The sequence below is a fragment of the Amphiprion ocellaris genome, chromosome 9, assembly GCF_022539595.1.
Source record: "Amphiprion ocellaris isolate individual 3 ecotype Okinawa chromosome 9, ASM2253959v1, whole genome shotgun sequence".
NCBI lineage: Eukaryota > Metazoa > Chordata > Actinopteri > Pomacentridae > Amphiprion > Amphiprion ocellaris.
The window spans coordinates 26,873,765-26,890,017 of record NC_072774.1 but is presented as its reverse complement, the minus strand read 5'-3'; the positions used below and the strand labels follow the sequence as shown (position 1 = coordinate 26,890,017).

The window sequence follows — 16,253 nt, the reverse complement described above, 5'->3', positions numbered from 1 at the left end:
ATGTGGGATCAATGGTGTTCCACAGACATCACACACTTCTCTTGTATTCTGTAACGCTTGTGACTTAATTTGATTAACTGACAATTGTAGTTATATTTTTCTCTGTTATTATTTTTGATTTCTAAATTTTAAAATACAATTGCTCTTTTAAAAAAAATCTCTGTATTTTCTGAACATTTACGAACTACAAAAAATTTCTTGCAGGTGTCACAATGATGCAGTCATTTGTGGTTTAACACCGTGACAACCAACCCCATAACACGTGCACTATTTGTGGGGCAGGTTTGAAAAATAGCACATGATTGTAATCACAAATCACCAAATTTTATAACACATTGATGTACATTAGAACACATTTATTTATAGCTGAGACTTTAAGCTTTCGTCTGATGCTGGTTAGAATATTGTAGCATGAGTCACACCAGAGAAATATGGCTGAGAGTTTCTATTTGTAGTTGTTTTGCAGCTATGACTTCTGTTCCCTATCTTTGTATATGTTTCATTGACTTTCACACAGGAAGCATGATGCATTTTTATAGATTAAGGCCCCTGCATGCCCACGCTGATGTTTTGAGTTGCAGCTGATTAATATTTGCACATTGTGATGCTGCTACTTTTACTAAATGATCTGAGTTTTCACCGCTGGCTGTGAGGAATGATCATCTTACATGTGTCCCTGTGCGACTATGTGAAGCCTCCCTCTGACTTTGCTGCAAACAATATTCAGGATCACACACAGGAACAAACCTCTGAGCTAAAACAACAGAGTACAGTTTTTAATGCGCTGATGCTGAGAAAAAAAGAATTACTCTGCTTATCTGGACTGGCTTTATGTGTCTGTAAATATAAATGGAACAAAAACATCCAGGCCTCCCAGCAATACGGCTGCAAAGTCCCCTGATTCTTAGTCAGTCATGGTATTATAAATAGATTGAGTTGTCCTTCAGAGTATTAGGTTGCACTGTGGATTGTGTTGGTGTATGCGTGTGTGTGCGGGCAGGCAGGGGTTTACCACTGTATTTCAGTTTTCCCAAAACAGCCCCAATTGATCCATGAGGACAGGATGAGGGGATTTTGTTGATTTTGGCCTATTCCGTGGAAGATAACATGTAACTAATCCTGTCCGGGCCACTGGGTCAGATCCTATCAGCTTAATTAAACACTTGACATGTTTACACACTCATCTGTGAGGCTTTTGGAAAACAAATCTAAAGTTTGTATCTGTTTGTTCATGGCTTTAATAGCCTTTCTCATGTCATTTAACCCTATGCTTTCATAGGAAATAGCTAAGACACTTACTACACATCTACATACCAATGAGAGGCTTGTGTTTTGAAATTTGTCATCAGTATTCAGTAAAAATTAAACCAAAAGTGCTTTTAAAGTCTCACATAAAGTCATGCACACCACTATCAACTGCTGATGCAAAGGGCTGCTCTTTAAAAGTCCTACCACACAGCAAACACTTCCTTTGTGTGTTCATTCTGAGTAAAATGTTGCAACAGTGACTGTGCATGTGTGTGTGTGTTTACATGTTTGTCTTCCTGGTCCTCATAATTCATGACGCACTATACAATCAGCAAAACATGTCAGCAGCAGCACATGGTGCACAAGAAGTCTTTCCAAGAATCTGCAGATCAGTGTTTCAGCTCATCCAGTGCTTGTACATCCGGCCCTGTGTAGTCTGACCAGTTATGCAGATGTGGCTGATGTTTTCCTACAGACTCATCACTGATGGTATCAATCTACTCTGCACTGCAAGCATTTATTGCCTTGGGGTCATGGAAAGCTTTATTCAGTCTCTATTCATCAGCATCATCAAATTCACTCCAACATTACAGCAATGCTCATCACGGCTTCACAGCTGAAGCTTTTGAGACAGGTGTGTTTGTGGCTGCATGTCTGAGGCTTTAATGTAACACCCTGATATGTGCAAAAGGTCAAAGAGCTCTGCGCACACTCTGCCTGTTAAAATCTGTCAACAAGACATCACATGAGAATACTGGAAGGCACATCGGACAGAGTGTATTCTGACGAGGTGAACTGATGGTGACGTGCAGTTGCAGCCACAGCAGAAGTGATCCATGATGAAAGTTCAACAGTTCCCCACGAGGGTAACCACACAGAGTGCAGCACTGTGTGTAAAAAGTGTATTACTGTGTGAACTCAGGGGTTCTACAGTGATGTTTCTGATGTTGTGAGTCCCTGAAGTCTAATTAATTCTATTTGTAGAGTAGGCCAAACTACAGGATGACAGGGAAAGTCCCGGTGAGTGCTCGGTCAGTTGGCTAATGACTGTTGAAGATGGAAGCTGTGATCTAAGAATCTAAAGAGTTTGGGTTTAGTTTATACTCTGAATGAGTAACCATGCTGAAACTGTGTAGTGTTTAGATCAAGGTAGAGCAGTTTACAGTTCCTCTACACTAACAAGAAATGTTGGGTTTTTTTCCACAGCCTTTCTAGAGACTGAAACATCCTAAAAACTATGAGATGGATTGTCAAAACAGCTTGTACAGACTTTCATGGTCCCAGAAAGGGTTAGTTCTCATGATTGGGATTTAATTACCATTTAAAATAACTCAGTTGGTTAGATTGCCACTAACATTTGCATTCATGCTCCCAGGATGATGCATCTAATGATTTCCCTGACAACACATCATCACAAACTGTAGCTTTATCTTGCAAATGAAGTACATGCTTATCTCAGATGTTGAATATGATATTTATTTTACCATGGGCGCCATCTCTGAACACTGAATGGACATATTAACTGGGGATCTGTGGGTCAACTTGAGCATCATATGCTTAATTTCCTGGATTCTAGTGAGTCTTTATGCACCCACCTCTGCTGTCTTTGCATGCATGCTTAACACTGATTGGTGAAATATACACCTATGTTTATATCGGCTAAATATCAGTCTAGTTTTATTGTTATTTTAAGAATGTTAGCATAGTGACATTAGCACATAGCTGAGGTTACGCCTGTGCCTAAAGCCTTACAGAGCAAGGCTTTTAATTTAGTTTAAACCCACAAATTTTTTCAGTTCAATTCAATTTTATTAATATAGAGCCAATTACAATTCAGATTATCTCAAGATTTTTCTTGATTCTTTACATAATCCATATGCATGAAACCCCAGAGCCAGCCCTAAGGCGACAGTGGCAAGAAAAAACTCCCTTTAAACAAGAAACCTGGAGCAGAAGCTGGCTCATAATGAGGAGGACTTATCTGCTGCTGGCCGGCTGGGTTGAGAGGTAATATATACACGAATTTGGTGTCACCCAGGCAATTTCATGTTTTCCATGAAAACTCACACTTTTATTCATATGCTAACATAATTGCACAAGGGTTTTCTAATCATCAATTAGCCTTTCAACATGATTAACACAATGTAGCATTAGAACACAGGAGTGATGGTTGCTGGAAATGTTCCTCTGTACCCCTATGGAGATATTCCATTAAAAACCAGCTGTTTCCAGCTAGAATAGTCATTTACCACATCAACAATGTCTAGACTGGATTTCTGATAAATGTAATGTTATCTTCACTGAAAAAAAATGATTTTCTCTCAAAAATATGGACATTTCTAAGTGATACCAAACTTTTCAACGCTAGTTTACATGTATATAATGCACATTATAACCCTGTGTATGTATTATTTCAGCTTCTATCAAGCAGAAAAGCTTATTTTTAGGTGAAAAGGTTTCCAAAACATAACTGTCCCATTTGTATGTCAATATTTTTGAGACATATGAGACATCAAATTAGAACCAGTTTTAAAAGGTCAGTTAGTGAATGATGTGTCTCCTTCTATCATCTCTGTTGTTGTTGGGATGTTGTGACCAGACACGACAGCCGGTCAGTCCCCCTCGACCCTCCAAACGCCTTAATCACCAACACACACACACACACACACACACACACACACACACATAGTCACACGTATGCACACAGTTACAGAAATATACACCTGTTGCTGCTCCTCCTGGGTGAATTTCATCACTCGCTCAGATTCTCTGTTGTGAAACCTGACTGATCAGTTTCTCTCTAGTCTCTCCTCACATCTGCCAGCTTGCATGTGAACCGCCAGGGCCACATGCCTCACGTGGTGTAACATTTGCCCTCTTGTTTGTTTCTCAAAATAAGATCACCTATAGTTTTTCCAGCCCCCCCCACTCTCTCCACCTTTTCTCAGCCACTCCGCCCACAGTCGCCCGGACTCCATTCGTTGGCAGCAAAGCACTGAAACATCTGACCCAGTGACTCCTGGTTTCAAAGAAGCATCCACAGACCCTCATGTGATACTCACTCCCAGTCACATTATGTTTACTCCATATGAAACGCTGACATTTGTCTGTGGCTGTCATTGATGAATGGAATTATGTAATCATTTTAGCTGGTGCTGAATAATATTAAACTAGGATGCCAAGTCATCATAGAAATCTGAATTACCAGCATTATTAAACGTTATTCCTGGAAAAAGAAAAAACCCTAACCCTACAATGTGTGCTCACTTAAACATTCACTTAATCACCAGAGATTTTCTATTCTGCATAATTCCCAGACAGCTAAAATCTGGATTTGAGATCACTGATGTCTCACACTTTCTCAGTCATCCCATTGTGCTTTCTGCAACATATACACTTCGGTTAGCCAGCTGGGACTTTCACAGGGCAGCACTGGCTTTCGTTGCACATTTTCACAGGTGGAGTCAGTGATTTCAAACATCTTCCTGCTGGGTAATATTTCAGGTTCTCCTTCGAAAAAGATATGATTTCTTACATTATCCCTATGTCTCACTGTCTGTGGCGGGCAGAGACCTGTCTGGACATGTAGGTGTCCGTGTGTGTGTGTGTGTGTGTGTGTGTCCATGTGTGTGTGTGTGTGTGTGTGTGTGTGTGTGTGTGTGTGTGTGTGTGTGTGCAGAGATAGGAGGGGTTTCAAACAGACACATGATGAGACATGCAGGACACATGTGCCGCTCAGATTGCATTCACTGTGGACTGACTAAGCACTGCTAAGAAATACTGCACCGATAGTTAAAGAGATGGAGAGAGCACATGTTCGGAGTGACATTTTATTTTCAAGGTTAAAAAAAACAAACAGTTGTTCAAATCTGAAAATAGTACAAAAACATCAGTATACAATTGAAAAGCTGTAAAATTTAAATTTTCTATATGCTACAGTACACTGCACTTTCATTTAGTAGCTATATGATGCAGAAATATGCTGTTCATTTTATCATGTGTAAAAACTGCAAAAAGTGACAACATTGCCAACATTGCCTAGACCTAACTTTTTTTTTAAACTCCTATGCTTTTATTTTGATTTCCATCCTGAATGAAACTTTTGCTAACAATGACATAACAATAATTTCATCATCGTTTTCCACTGAGGCAACAGACCATGATCCCAATTTTCGCCAGACACATCAGCAATTTCAGACCTTAGAGCTGAACATAGCTTCGACTTGCACCAAACAGCCTCCAGGATTTAAACATGACAAGTGAAATCTGGTGATTTAGAGGCGGCTGAAAATAGCCCTTTCGCCCTTTGTGAAGTCAAACAGATTAAGAACAGGCTGTGCAGCTGGAGAGCTCAGTTTTTTAGGCATAGGAGTTAAACAAGAACATGGAAAAGTCATGGAATATGCAAAAATCCATTTTTAGGTATCAAGTTCTTATATGTACACATATGAGTATTTGAATTACTTGAGGTATTCAATCAGTCCTTCAAGTTTTTTGAATGACAGCGTTTTATTTCTGGAAAACATTGGCATCAGATTTAAATCATTAAACTATAGATCACATATCTATATAAACAAGTGCTTTAAAAAAAATCACAGCTTTAAATCCTATTCCTTCTGTCTCAGCTATGATTTTGCCCATGTCTGTGAGGCACATGTCAGAGTCAGGGAGCCGTGGTCAAACAGTTTATACGGCAGAGTCCCTTTAGACGTCCAAGTGTCCGTCTTTACATCGTAGCACTCGAACGTGTCCAAGTCCTCGATAACATGATGCCCATTGATGTAGCGTCCGCCAGTAACGTAGAGTTTGTTGTTGAGGACGGTGGCAGAATGGTGCATCCTCCTCTCCTTCAGGTTGGCACATTTAATGAACCGGTTGGCCTTGGTGTCGTATGCGATCATTCTCCTGGTGTATCCTGTGACAGGGAAGACATTGATATGAGAGAGGCAGCACATGTGGTGACCTAACTCCACAATCTCATTCATCAAGAAATCAATCAATACTAATGAATTAAAGAAAAAAAGCAATATGATTCACTTTCTCTAGAATCCAGAGAATTTCTAAAAATTAATCTATAGTCTAGATTAGACTAACCTTTTGGTATTTATCATAATCTCAATTTATGTGATGCTTTTTAAATACATGTGAACCCATTGCACTATTATCTACCTCCAATGATATAGATTTTTTCATCCATAACAACAGCAGGAGCAGACACATTCTTCACAGTTCTGTTCTCCATTTTGGACCACATGTTCCTGGCAATGTGATACACCTGCAGAGTGGGAGCAGAGGTGAGGGGGAATATAATGAGTGAACGAATGGGTGTGAATGGACACACAGAAGAAGACAGAAGTAACCAACATGATTGTACCTGTATTATTCTGACTGGGTTCTGCATGGCATCCTCTCCTCCAAACATATAGATTCTCTGGTTAGTCGCGGCCACTGCAGGGTGCAGTACGGCCTCAGGCATCGGCGCCATCGACTCCCACTGGTTGAACATGCTGTTGTACCTGATAATAGCATCAACAGATAGTTTCATTCTCTACATGCTGCAGCACACAAACATCTCCAACAGGGTTCTCGACTGAAGATCTCACCTCTCCACGCTGTCTGTCAGCCGTCTGTCGGGTCCGAGGCCGCCAAGGACAAAGATGAAGTGGAGGTAGGAGACGCCCTGGTGGGCAAAGCGAGGCTCCAGCATGGGTTCTGCTGTCCGCCACTGGTTGGTCTTCAATGAGAGGGTGTAGACAGTCGCGCTGACTTCACAACGCTTCGCACTTGTGGTCAGGCCTCCGATGACATACAGGACACTGTGAAGGGCGACATATGAGGCCTTGTAAAGACGAACAGGCAGCTTGGAAAGATTCTGCCACCTCTGGCTCTTCTCATCAAACACTAGGGCCTCCCTCGAAGTCTGCTCGTTGTTCTTCCTCCCTCCCACCACTACCAGTGTATCGTGGTAGGTGTAGCGCCTCGGTGCAACCCAGAGAGGTTTAAAGTCCACCGCAGTGCCTTCTATGCATTTTGTGCCTACAGAAAACATGAGGCGTCTCACAGATTCGATGAGTTCAGTACAGAGGGTGGACGACTGGATCAGAGGGTCGTTGGCTATGAACTGGAAGAGGTAAGTGGGGTGGAGATATCGGAGGCGAACTTTCTTGAAAAGGTCACTGATGGAGCCACGTCTAGATAAAGGATCGTGATGGATCCAAGCAACAAGTGTCTCAAAGACCTGCTCCTCCTCTGCACAAAGACCATCGTCCTCCAGGTATCCCATGAGCTCCAGTAAGGAGAGCTCACACAGATCCTCAGAAGCTGACACATCGGAGAAGCTCTTCATCGCCATCTCTTTGGCTTTGTCCCTCAAACTGTTGCAATGCATGATATCTGACAGTCTTATCATACTCAAGCAGTTGTCTGGGCTCAGCTGCTTCTGAAGGAAGCTCGAGCAGGCCTCAAAAAGGCGGCCATATTGGAACATGGATGCCGCCTGCATTAGAGGGAGCACGATATCCAGGCTGATGCTAATGAGTCCAGTGTAAACATAGTCAATGATGCTGCTCAGGATGGCCGACGTGACGCCCTTTAAGTCAATCCTGGCCTGCTGCCTCTCAATGAAGTTGTTGCAGAACATGGCTCTGAAGTAGGGGCTGCTGGAGACCAGGACGTTCCGGTGGCAGGGAATCTCTGTGTTATCAGAACACAGCAGCACGTCGGTCAGAACGTTCTCCTGCCTCAGTCTGTTGAGCTGCAGCAGCAGGTTGGACGACTGCTCTTTGTCTTTGAAGTGGAAGACCTCAACCGCTGGTCGATCCATGCTGAGAAGAAACCAAGCTGTTAATGTCAAACTGCTTGAAAAATTCTCCGCTTGTGTACACAGTTTGTAATTTTTTGCCTTTGATGTAACGTAATTTAAGCCTTTTAGTGACATGATCAGCTATCAACTGAGAGAACAGTCCCTCTAGTTTAATGTAGGATTCAGTATACCCAAACTGGATTAGATATCAGATGACTGTAGTCCTTTTTGCTTATATGAACAGATAAATGGATTAAGGACTTCATGAGACATTTTAGAATTAATTATTACCCATACAGTAAACTATCAAAAGTCAAAAGTCAAACGCATTACCAAACACATTCAGTGGCATGAATCTGAAATGTAGTCTGCAAATTTCCACCAGAGCTTCCCCTAAAATCCACAGTCAAAAAATCCAGTTTACTGATTTGCAAACTGTTCCACTCATTACTGTGACATTATCTTCGTTATTATTTAGCTTTGTGTCATTGTCTTTGGCACGTGCACATGGATATACGGCACTGTGGTGACTACAGTAATCCTGTCTGATCATTTTGGAGACTATTGTCTGAGCAGGTTTCTGCTTAAACACCTGCAAAACTGTATTTTCTGCTGGGGGTCATTCTCATGAGACCTGTGATGCTGCTGTTGTTTTGTTGTGTGGCAAAAATTCATATGCAGTTTTCAAAAAACTTTTAGACCATTTTTTTCTCTTTAAAGTTGATGAATGTGGTTGCAGCTTTTCTGTTCCATTTCATACATTAGATATACAAAGTGTGCAAAAATGCATTAGTCTGCATTTAAGTAGCATAATATAAAACATGAACTTAAATTATTGTAATTAAACATTGCACAGCAGACTGTGGGTTAATATTTACATCAGATTTATTAGTTATTGCCAGCATCAGATAAAACAAATCCGATGCTCGTTGCAGCTCATGAAGTGAAGTCAAACTGGAATACTTCTCTTACCTGCTCCTCTTCTCTCACTTTATCTCTTTTCTGGGGGTCCCGCTGTATTCAAAGTAAGTTCTCAGCAGAAAATGTGATGTCTTGACATTTTCCTGTCCTTTCTTCCGCTTTCCTCCCGTGTTGATGCTGTGTGACTGTATGTTCCTCTCTCTTTGTAGGAGCGTGTTGCGTACTGTTTGTTGTTATGGTCTCTTTCCACGAGGCCTGTGTGAACATTCCTCACCTAAAAATAGAGCCTCTCTTTGGCAACACTGCTGCAGACTCACATGTGACATGTTATGGAGCTTTCTCGGTATCTGTCTGACTCCATCACTTAATCTTTATCTTCCCCTCTACATTTTTCTTTCTTCCCCTTTTTCCTCTTATATCACACTCTTCCTCCATTCCCTCCGCCCACACCAGACCTCTCTTTTTCTGCACTATAGCTTTGCATTCCTATTCACTCCATCATCTCTATCTCTGTCTGGCACATGATTGTAGCAGTAAAAACAGCGCTGATACTTGATAACACCCATTTTGTTGGCTGCTCAGGCTGCCAACTGGCTGATGGAACACACAGTGATATAAAAACAGGATTATGTTACTGTAGAAGCAACATAAACATAGAGATATGAGGGGGTCGGCATTCAGGAAAAAGGAACAACCGTGTGTAAGCCACGTCTACTGACATTACAAACAAGTGAGCACAAGTTCAGTGAAAATGTTTCAGGTTTGCATCAAATTAGCAGGAGGCTCAGAGCTAATGGAGGAAAATGAGATGAGTTTTGCTCTGGCTGTGATGTGATGTTTGGCCTCACTTTTACAGATGGAAAATATCTTATCTTAATTTAACTATACATCAACAACAGATGCTTGCATTTTCTATCTTTGTGTTTCTTTAAGCTCATTTCCATCTTGTTTCTTTCATGCTCCCTGAGACAGATAACACTTTTATGGAGTACATCCCACAAGGTGGCAACATGATTGTTGCCCATTCCTTAAAGCTGGAAAAGAATCAAAGCTTGCGGGGCCGTTTCTTAAATGTGGGCACATGAAAACAACAAAACTAAAAGGCGTATTCAGTCATCACAGATACCGATGTGCTGTGTTTTTCTTGTAATCTGGCTTGTTTACAGAGCTTGGCAAATCAGACACAAATTGCTGCTTGAGCCACCACCGCCACTTGAGAGTAGTTCGATGCGGATTGCACAACAAAATCACCAGCTTCGACCATAAAACACTTGTGCTTACTGGCCATCTGTGTTGACAGTTTGTTATTTGGTTGTTTGCGGACTACACTACATCAAATTCAAGCAGCACAGACACCTCTAACAATGATGCATCAGGTACACAGTTATTGCACAAAAAAAAAGAAAAAAGAGGGAAATGTAAGTGTGATATGAAAAACTGAAGAACCAGATTGACTCTCACATTGCAGGCAGGCACAACTAAACAGCGACATCTAGTGGTTCTGTCAGTAAAAACTCAACATGGTAATTAGTGAAAAGCCAATTCCCTTTTTAATTAATTCCTCCATATCTTTGACTTTCTTGCATGCCAATAGGGCTTTATTTTAAAAATGAGACATGGTAAATTGTTGTTCATCCCTACTGGACAGTGCTGACTGTATCACGCTGCAAAATGTCAAAAAATTAATATCTGCCCTTTTTCCATGACACTGACATTCAAATTGTCTCATCGATCTGTCTAGGCAAGGGCGAAAGCTTAACTTGTTTGCCCAGAACGCTGCAGTGTCATTTTATCAGCCACACTCTCATATTCAGCGCTGTGATTGCATCCTTTAAAGTTAAGCACATTGTCTGCTATCTCTGTTCCTTCACCTTGACGAAAAGGACTCATTAATGTCTGCCTGCAGGCAACAAGTTATATTAAAAGTTAAGGCTTTGGTGCACACTTTGCAGCAGAGCATTTTCATAGAGCAGCAGAAGTGTTGCCACCCACCGCCCGGCGCTGTCTTCATATCACCAAAATGATTATCTTCTCATAAGCAAATGGGCTAATAGAGCCTATACCCGAGGGATTTAGATCTCACGATTAGTATTGTGTTTGTGTCTGTGTGTGTGTGTGTGTGTGTGTGTGTGTGTGTGTGCGAAGGACAGCCAGCTCTCCTTGGTCAAATGAAAGACTATTTGAAAGCAATATGGACAGCGAGTTCAGTCTATTTCCTGTTCCATACCTGACTTCATTTGACTGCTCTCTATTCAGTGCAGGACTGTAGGCAATATTTTGTTTTGCATATGAAAACCCGACTTGATTTTATTCCATCATACTTGACCCTGAAAAGTGAGCAGTATTGAAATTACGTAAAAGGTTCTGTGATACACGGGCCAAAGAAAACACAGACCATTGGCTATAAATAAGGGGAAAGAGGAGCACTCATCCTTGTACAAGCCCAATAATGATTCTCTTTCATCTGTGTTTGCTCAATTAAGGTGTTTTTTTATTAAATCAATGTGAAAGTGAAAGTCACCCAGGGTTAGACTACAATATTCCACAGAGGAGTTAGAATAAAAAATATTCTGCAGACAAGTCATGGCTGTACTTTCTGGAGATTTTTGCCATAAAATTACTCAGAACCAGCAGTCTGCTCATCTCAATCCAGTATCAATCAATTGTAAGTTTCTCTCTCTTGTTGTTCTGAGCAGACTCGGTCTGAAGTACGCTGGATTGTCACTCTGTCATGTCTGTTTAGATAGCCTGCCCCAGTGCTGGGGCACTGATTCTATGCTTGACTAAGCTCACTGAGACGTACAGCCTAAACAAGCTCTGCTTTGACAGCGGAGTCAGACTATGCTAGCTGGGTACCTGTGATTTGTGCCACTGACACTGTCATGAAATGATTCATGAAGAGAGACGGATTATTATTGGCGCTATGCAATGTCGAAAGTTTTATAAACACCTAAAGTTGAGCCACAAACCACTATCTGGGTTATAAAAGCATTTCACTTTGTAATCTTTACAATCACAGTTCTTTACTATTTGTCAGTACCAGTGGTTGTTGGTAAAAATACAGCTGTCAGATGTATTGACTGCTGGGAGCATGAAATGTGCGTTAAACACAGCTGTTTGTCAGGAATCCAACAGAAGAAGACATGCAAATCACATGTTGCTGTAGCTGATGATGAAAATATATATATATATATATATATGTTCTGGTTCTTGCCTTACAAATCATGTACATTCATGCATAATCTTCTGGGAATGTCTTGTGCATTTGCATGTCATTTTTAATGCAGTGTTTGAATGGTGGACTGGCACTGGGAAAAAAAGAAAGCTCAAGGGTGTAAATACATGAAACAGCTGCAGGAGAAAAATCCCAGCCATGAATAAAAAGAAATTGATTTGACATAATAAAAATCCAATAAAAATCTTAACGTCACATGGCCCTATTCATGTGTTTAGCTTCATTTTCGATGTAAATAGTTGTTGCTTTTCATTTATAGGTGGTGACTAAGTCATTTGCTTGCTCTTTGTTATGTCCTACAGAAAAAACTGGCTAACAAAGATGACTACTCACAGACCCTGTGAAGGCGTGTTAAATTACCAGGCTGGTGAGAGCTTAACAAAACATTCACATCCCATTTGCAAATTAAACATCAGGCCAAATGAAATGTTCAAGGTGTAGGCGGAGTGTTAAACTATACTCAATATAGTGGATGACAGCCCTGAGTAAACTCTGATGTTCATACTGCAGTTGAATCGTCTGTGTGATTATTGATTTGAGGAAGACAAATAGAGATTTGAAACACATGATCATTTTTAGCGTCTTGCTCCGTTCAGACCATCATTGTATCCACTAGGTGTCAGGACAATGTTATGCAAATTTCTGTGGTAAAATGCTGACTTTGTCCCCTGTGACTTCTCAGAAGGCACCAAGGCTAAACTTACAGTGAGTAACAGATGCATTCACTGGTGAGATGAGAATTGTTCCCCTATTTTCTTTTAGCTATTTATAAGCCAGCCCAATAGCACATTTTCTATAAATACAAAAAGAGGAATGAGGCTATTAATCCTCTGAGATATCTTGAAATGTTTTTTTTTTTACTGTTGCAAACATGGATTTATGGTGGGAAACAGACACAGATAGCCAAGACAATTGAAACAGACAGTGGGAATCGTGTGATAACCTCTTGAGTCAATCAGCCGTGGGGTGTAACTCCCAGGTGCAAGGAGATCCACAGCGAGCAACACTGAGAGCAGTAATCTGGCTTTGATGGAGAGACGTCCACATGTAAATCAACAAAGAGTGCAGCGGGAGAGAGGGGAGGCTTGAGGAGAAGCCTGCAGAGACACATGGAGACAAAAGGGGGGTTGTGGTGCAAAGGTAAGCGTGTGTTTCTATACATACGCACATCCTCAAGCTAGGATGAGGTCTTAAAGGGCTTTCACTTAGCTGCTTAAAATTCTTCTGATGCAACCAACACATGCAGGACATGTTATTTAGGATGCAAAAAGAGCATTATAGCCACACAAAAAAAGAAGATGTGGAGGCGGACATGCAAATGCTTTGTGTTTACTCATTGTGTCCTCCACTTTAACTCTCCCAAGGTTCCTCTCTTCTTGGTATGGTGGTCATTCAGTCACGGCCACTGTACAACACGGCAAGCACAGCCGCTCTTTATGTGTGTTCTGATGGAGTCAGCTGCACTGTGTGGGTTTGCAGGGTGGTATGCGGATGACGGAGGGGTGTTTGTGGATTTGTGCGTGCCTTCATGTGTGCTATATGTTGCTACACGTGTGGGAGGGAGGGCTGTGAATGTGTGTGCGTGTGTGCATGTGTGTGTGTGTCTGTGTGTGTGTCTGTGTGTGTGTTTATACAGCAGATATTGATATTCCACGAGCAGAATAAGCTGAAGCCAGTGTCTTTAAAGTGTCAGCCCTCAGCAGCCAGCCAGGTGTACCTGAGGTTCAGAAGAGAGAGGACGAACGAGGAAAGGGAGCAAAGGGAGCAAAGGGAGGGAGGCAGAAATGTAGAGAGAAAGAGAGAGGCCATGAAAGAAGGGAGAAATACAAAGGCAGGGGAGATGAAGAGACAGCCAGAGAGAGGAAGATAGAACATAATATCGAAAGGGAAGGAAAGAACACTTTAGCGGGTTTTCTGGAGGTGAAATTACTCAGAGGTCTTTGAAGGCCTCTGTGACTGTCTTCTTCCTCTGTATTCTGGCCGACGTGCACACAGACAGAGAAAAAGATGGACACGGGGGGAGCGTTGGGGACAGGCAGGGAAAATGTCAGGTTTCAAAACAGAGCAAATGAGTGGTTTTAAGGTGCAAGCAAGGGTCAGCGAATCCATGAAAACACAAAGGAATGATACACAGACACACAAAAAAGCATGGTCCCCCTCTTTAAAGGACCCCAATTAAATGCAGCAATATTCCTCAAGGGATTTCATTGTGAGCTTATTCTGATTCCAAGATTCCCTCGATGTAGGCCGGTGCTTCAAGCTGCAGGTAAACACACTATTTCCAACCGAATCTCTCCAGTACACCATTTTGAAAGGTAGACAAAAGAGAGCAACAACAAATAGCATCCATCGCTATAGTAATGAGTTGGAGATGAAAAGAAAACTCCTCTTTTCTATTGTCACTGTTTCAATTTTCAGGTAAGCTACTGCATTTTTCTGTGCTGTTATCTCCACGGCTGATAATGTAAATGTGTCTTGAGAAAGAGGATAAGTTTGCACTCATGAATCCATAAATAATAACCACCTGTAGCTCCTTTACAACCCAAAACTTTTTTGTTTCAGTTCACTCTTATCGCTCTCTTTAGCATTTTCTTCACCAAAAGGTATTACGCAGTTGGCAACGACAGAAAGTTTGTTTATCTTACTTAAATCAGTCACATAAATGAATTACATGTATTGGATTTGTAGTAGTCAGGTTCCAAGGAACAAGACTCCAAATTAATGTCACTATTTCTCAGCATTTGTGTTTCCTCATCATGTCAGTGTTTTATTTGCAGCCTGTTTTTGTTGCACCCTAGTGGCCAAAAAGCAGTAACTGCAAGTTTATGGCCTTTTAAGATGCATCACGCTTTGCACTCCGCACTGAAAATAGGTGGAGTTTTCTCAACTTCTAGTGAGATTTCATAAGCAGAACAATAAAAATACTTTCTATGAACCTCCCTGAAGACAATTTAATAGGTCTGCAGTCACACATAAAGCTAAGCTGTGTTGTTTGTTTTACCTACAATAAGCTAGCTGACCTACAACAAGCTAGCATACATAACAACAAGCTAACTGACTGTACATAAACAGGTTAAAATACACCTGATAGGACTACTTGGATGGAAACCTGTTTCTAAGGTCAGTTTTCCTCCTGAGGTCTCAATAAAAATGTAAACTTGTTGAAAATAATTGACGGAATTCAGACACTTATTGCCATTCCTTTCGCTTTGTCTGTGCCTGGATTGGTGCTCTGTTTCTATTGGCCCCGCAAGTATCAATAGAATCTACAACGATCATAGTTCACCTAGTTTGAACTTCAACTGCTGCTTACAGGCAGCACTTTGCTCAAAGCAGCACCAAACCATCATACCACAATGACTGGAAGTAATGTGTTTCAGAGTGCAGTAGTGCCATTGTTGAATTTTACCTGAAGGGGGTCATTAGAGTATATATAAAAGATGAACGTAGCAACTTTAACGTCACTCATTAGTTTGTGGACTACTGACTGCAAGTTTGGAATTTTGCCATTAAAACCAGATTGGATCAATGAGGGGTGAATCTGACTGAGACGGCCACATCCTGAAGCATGCTCTGCTTTAGTGTCTAATTTACTCTAAATGGGACCATAATTTACAAAATGAGCATCATGTTGCATAAAATAAGACTTGAAACTAGCAAGTGAGACCACAAACTCATTAGGAAGATCTTTAGTGAGGGAATAAATCAAGTGAGAAATAGGATCATTTTCTTTGCAATTAGAGCATGATTTTTTTGCAACTAGAGGAGTCGCCCCCTGCTGGCTGTTGCTAAGAATGTAAGTTTATGACACTTTTCTGACCTGGAGGTTATGTCCATTTTTTTTACATACAGCCTGGTTTAATCTCTACTTCTGGAGAAAACATCCTACAAGCAGTTCTGTCTTTTTGGGAACATGCTGTTCCTCTCTCACATAACATACATCCACACCTGGAAGCTGCCAAGTGCAACTACAGTCTGATGTGTTCCTGACTGCTCAGTATTTTAGAGATCAATATAACTGCTGAGGGGCCCCTAGCCAAGGGCCCC

The 16,253-nt window shown here is 41.3% G+C and overlaps 1 protein-coding gene across 1 annotated transcript; it reads right to left on the bottom strand.

Annotated features, from left to right (window-relative positions):
- Positions 1–5,064: 5,064 nt before the first annotated feature.
- LOC111589177 (kelch-like protein 38) lies at positions 5,065–10,285 on the bottom strand. Its single transcript, XM_023299977.3, has 5 exons — positions 9,023–10,285; positions 6,852–8,072; positions 6,623–6,764; positions 6,418–6,523; positions 5,065–6,163 (listed from the first exon to the last, which is right to left on the bottom strand). Exons 2-5 carry the CDS (start codon positions 8,069–8,071, stop codon positions 5,874–5,876), a joined length of 1,758 nt encoding a protein of 585 aa, XP_023155745.1. The 5' UTR covers position 8,072; positions 9,023–10,285; the 3' UTR covers positions 5,065–5,873.
- Between the last annotated feature and the right edge of the window lie 5,968 nt (positions 10,286–16,253).

Coding starts and splice junctions, on each gene's coding strand:
- LOC111589177 (XM_023299977.3), bottom strand. CDS start 8,071: ATGGATCGACCAGCGGTTGAGGTCTTCCACTTCAAAGACAAAGAGCAG. Junction 6,524..6,622: donor ACCCAGTCAGAATAATACAG/GTACAATCATGT, acceptor CCCACTCTGCAG/GTGTATCACATTGCCAGGAA. Junction 6,164..6,417: donor AAAAATCTATATCATTGGAG/GTAGATAATAGT, acceptor TCCCTGTCACAG/GATACACCAGGAGAATGATC.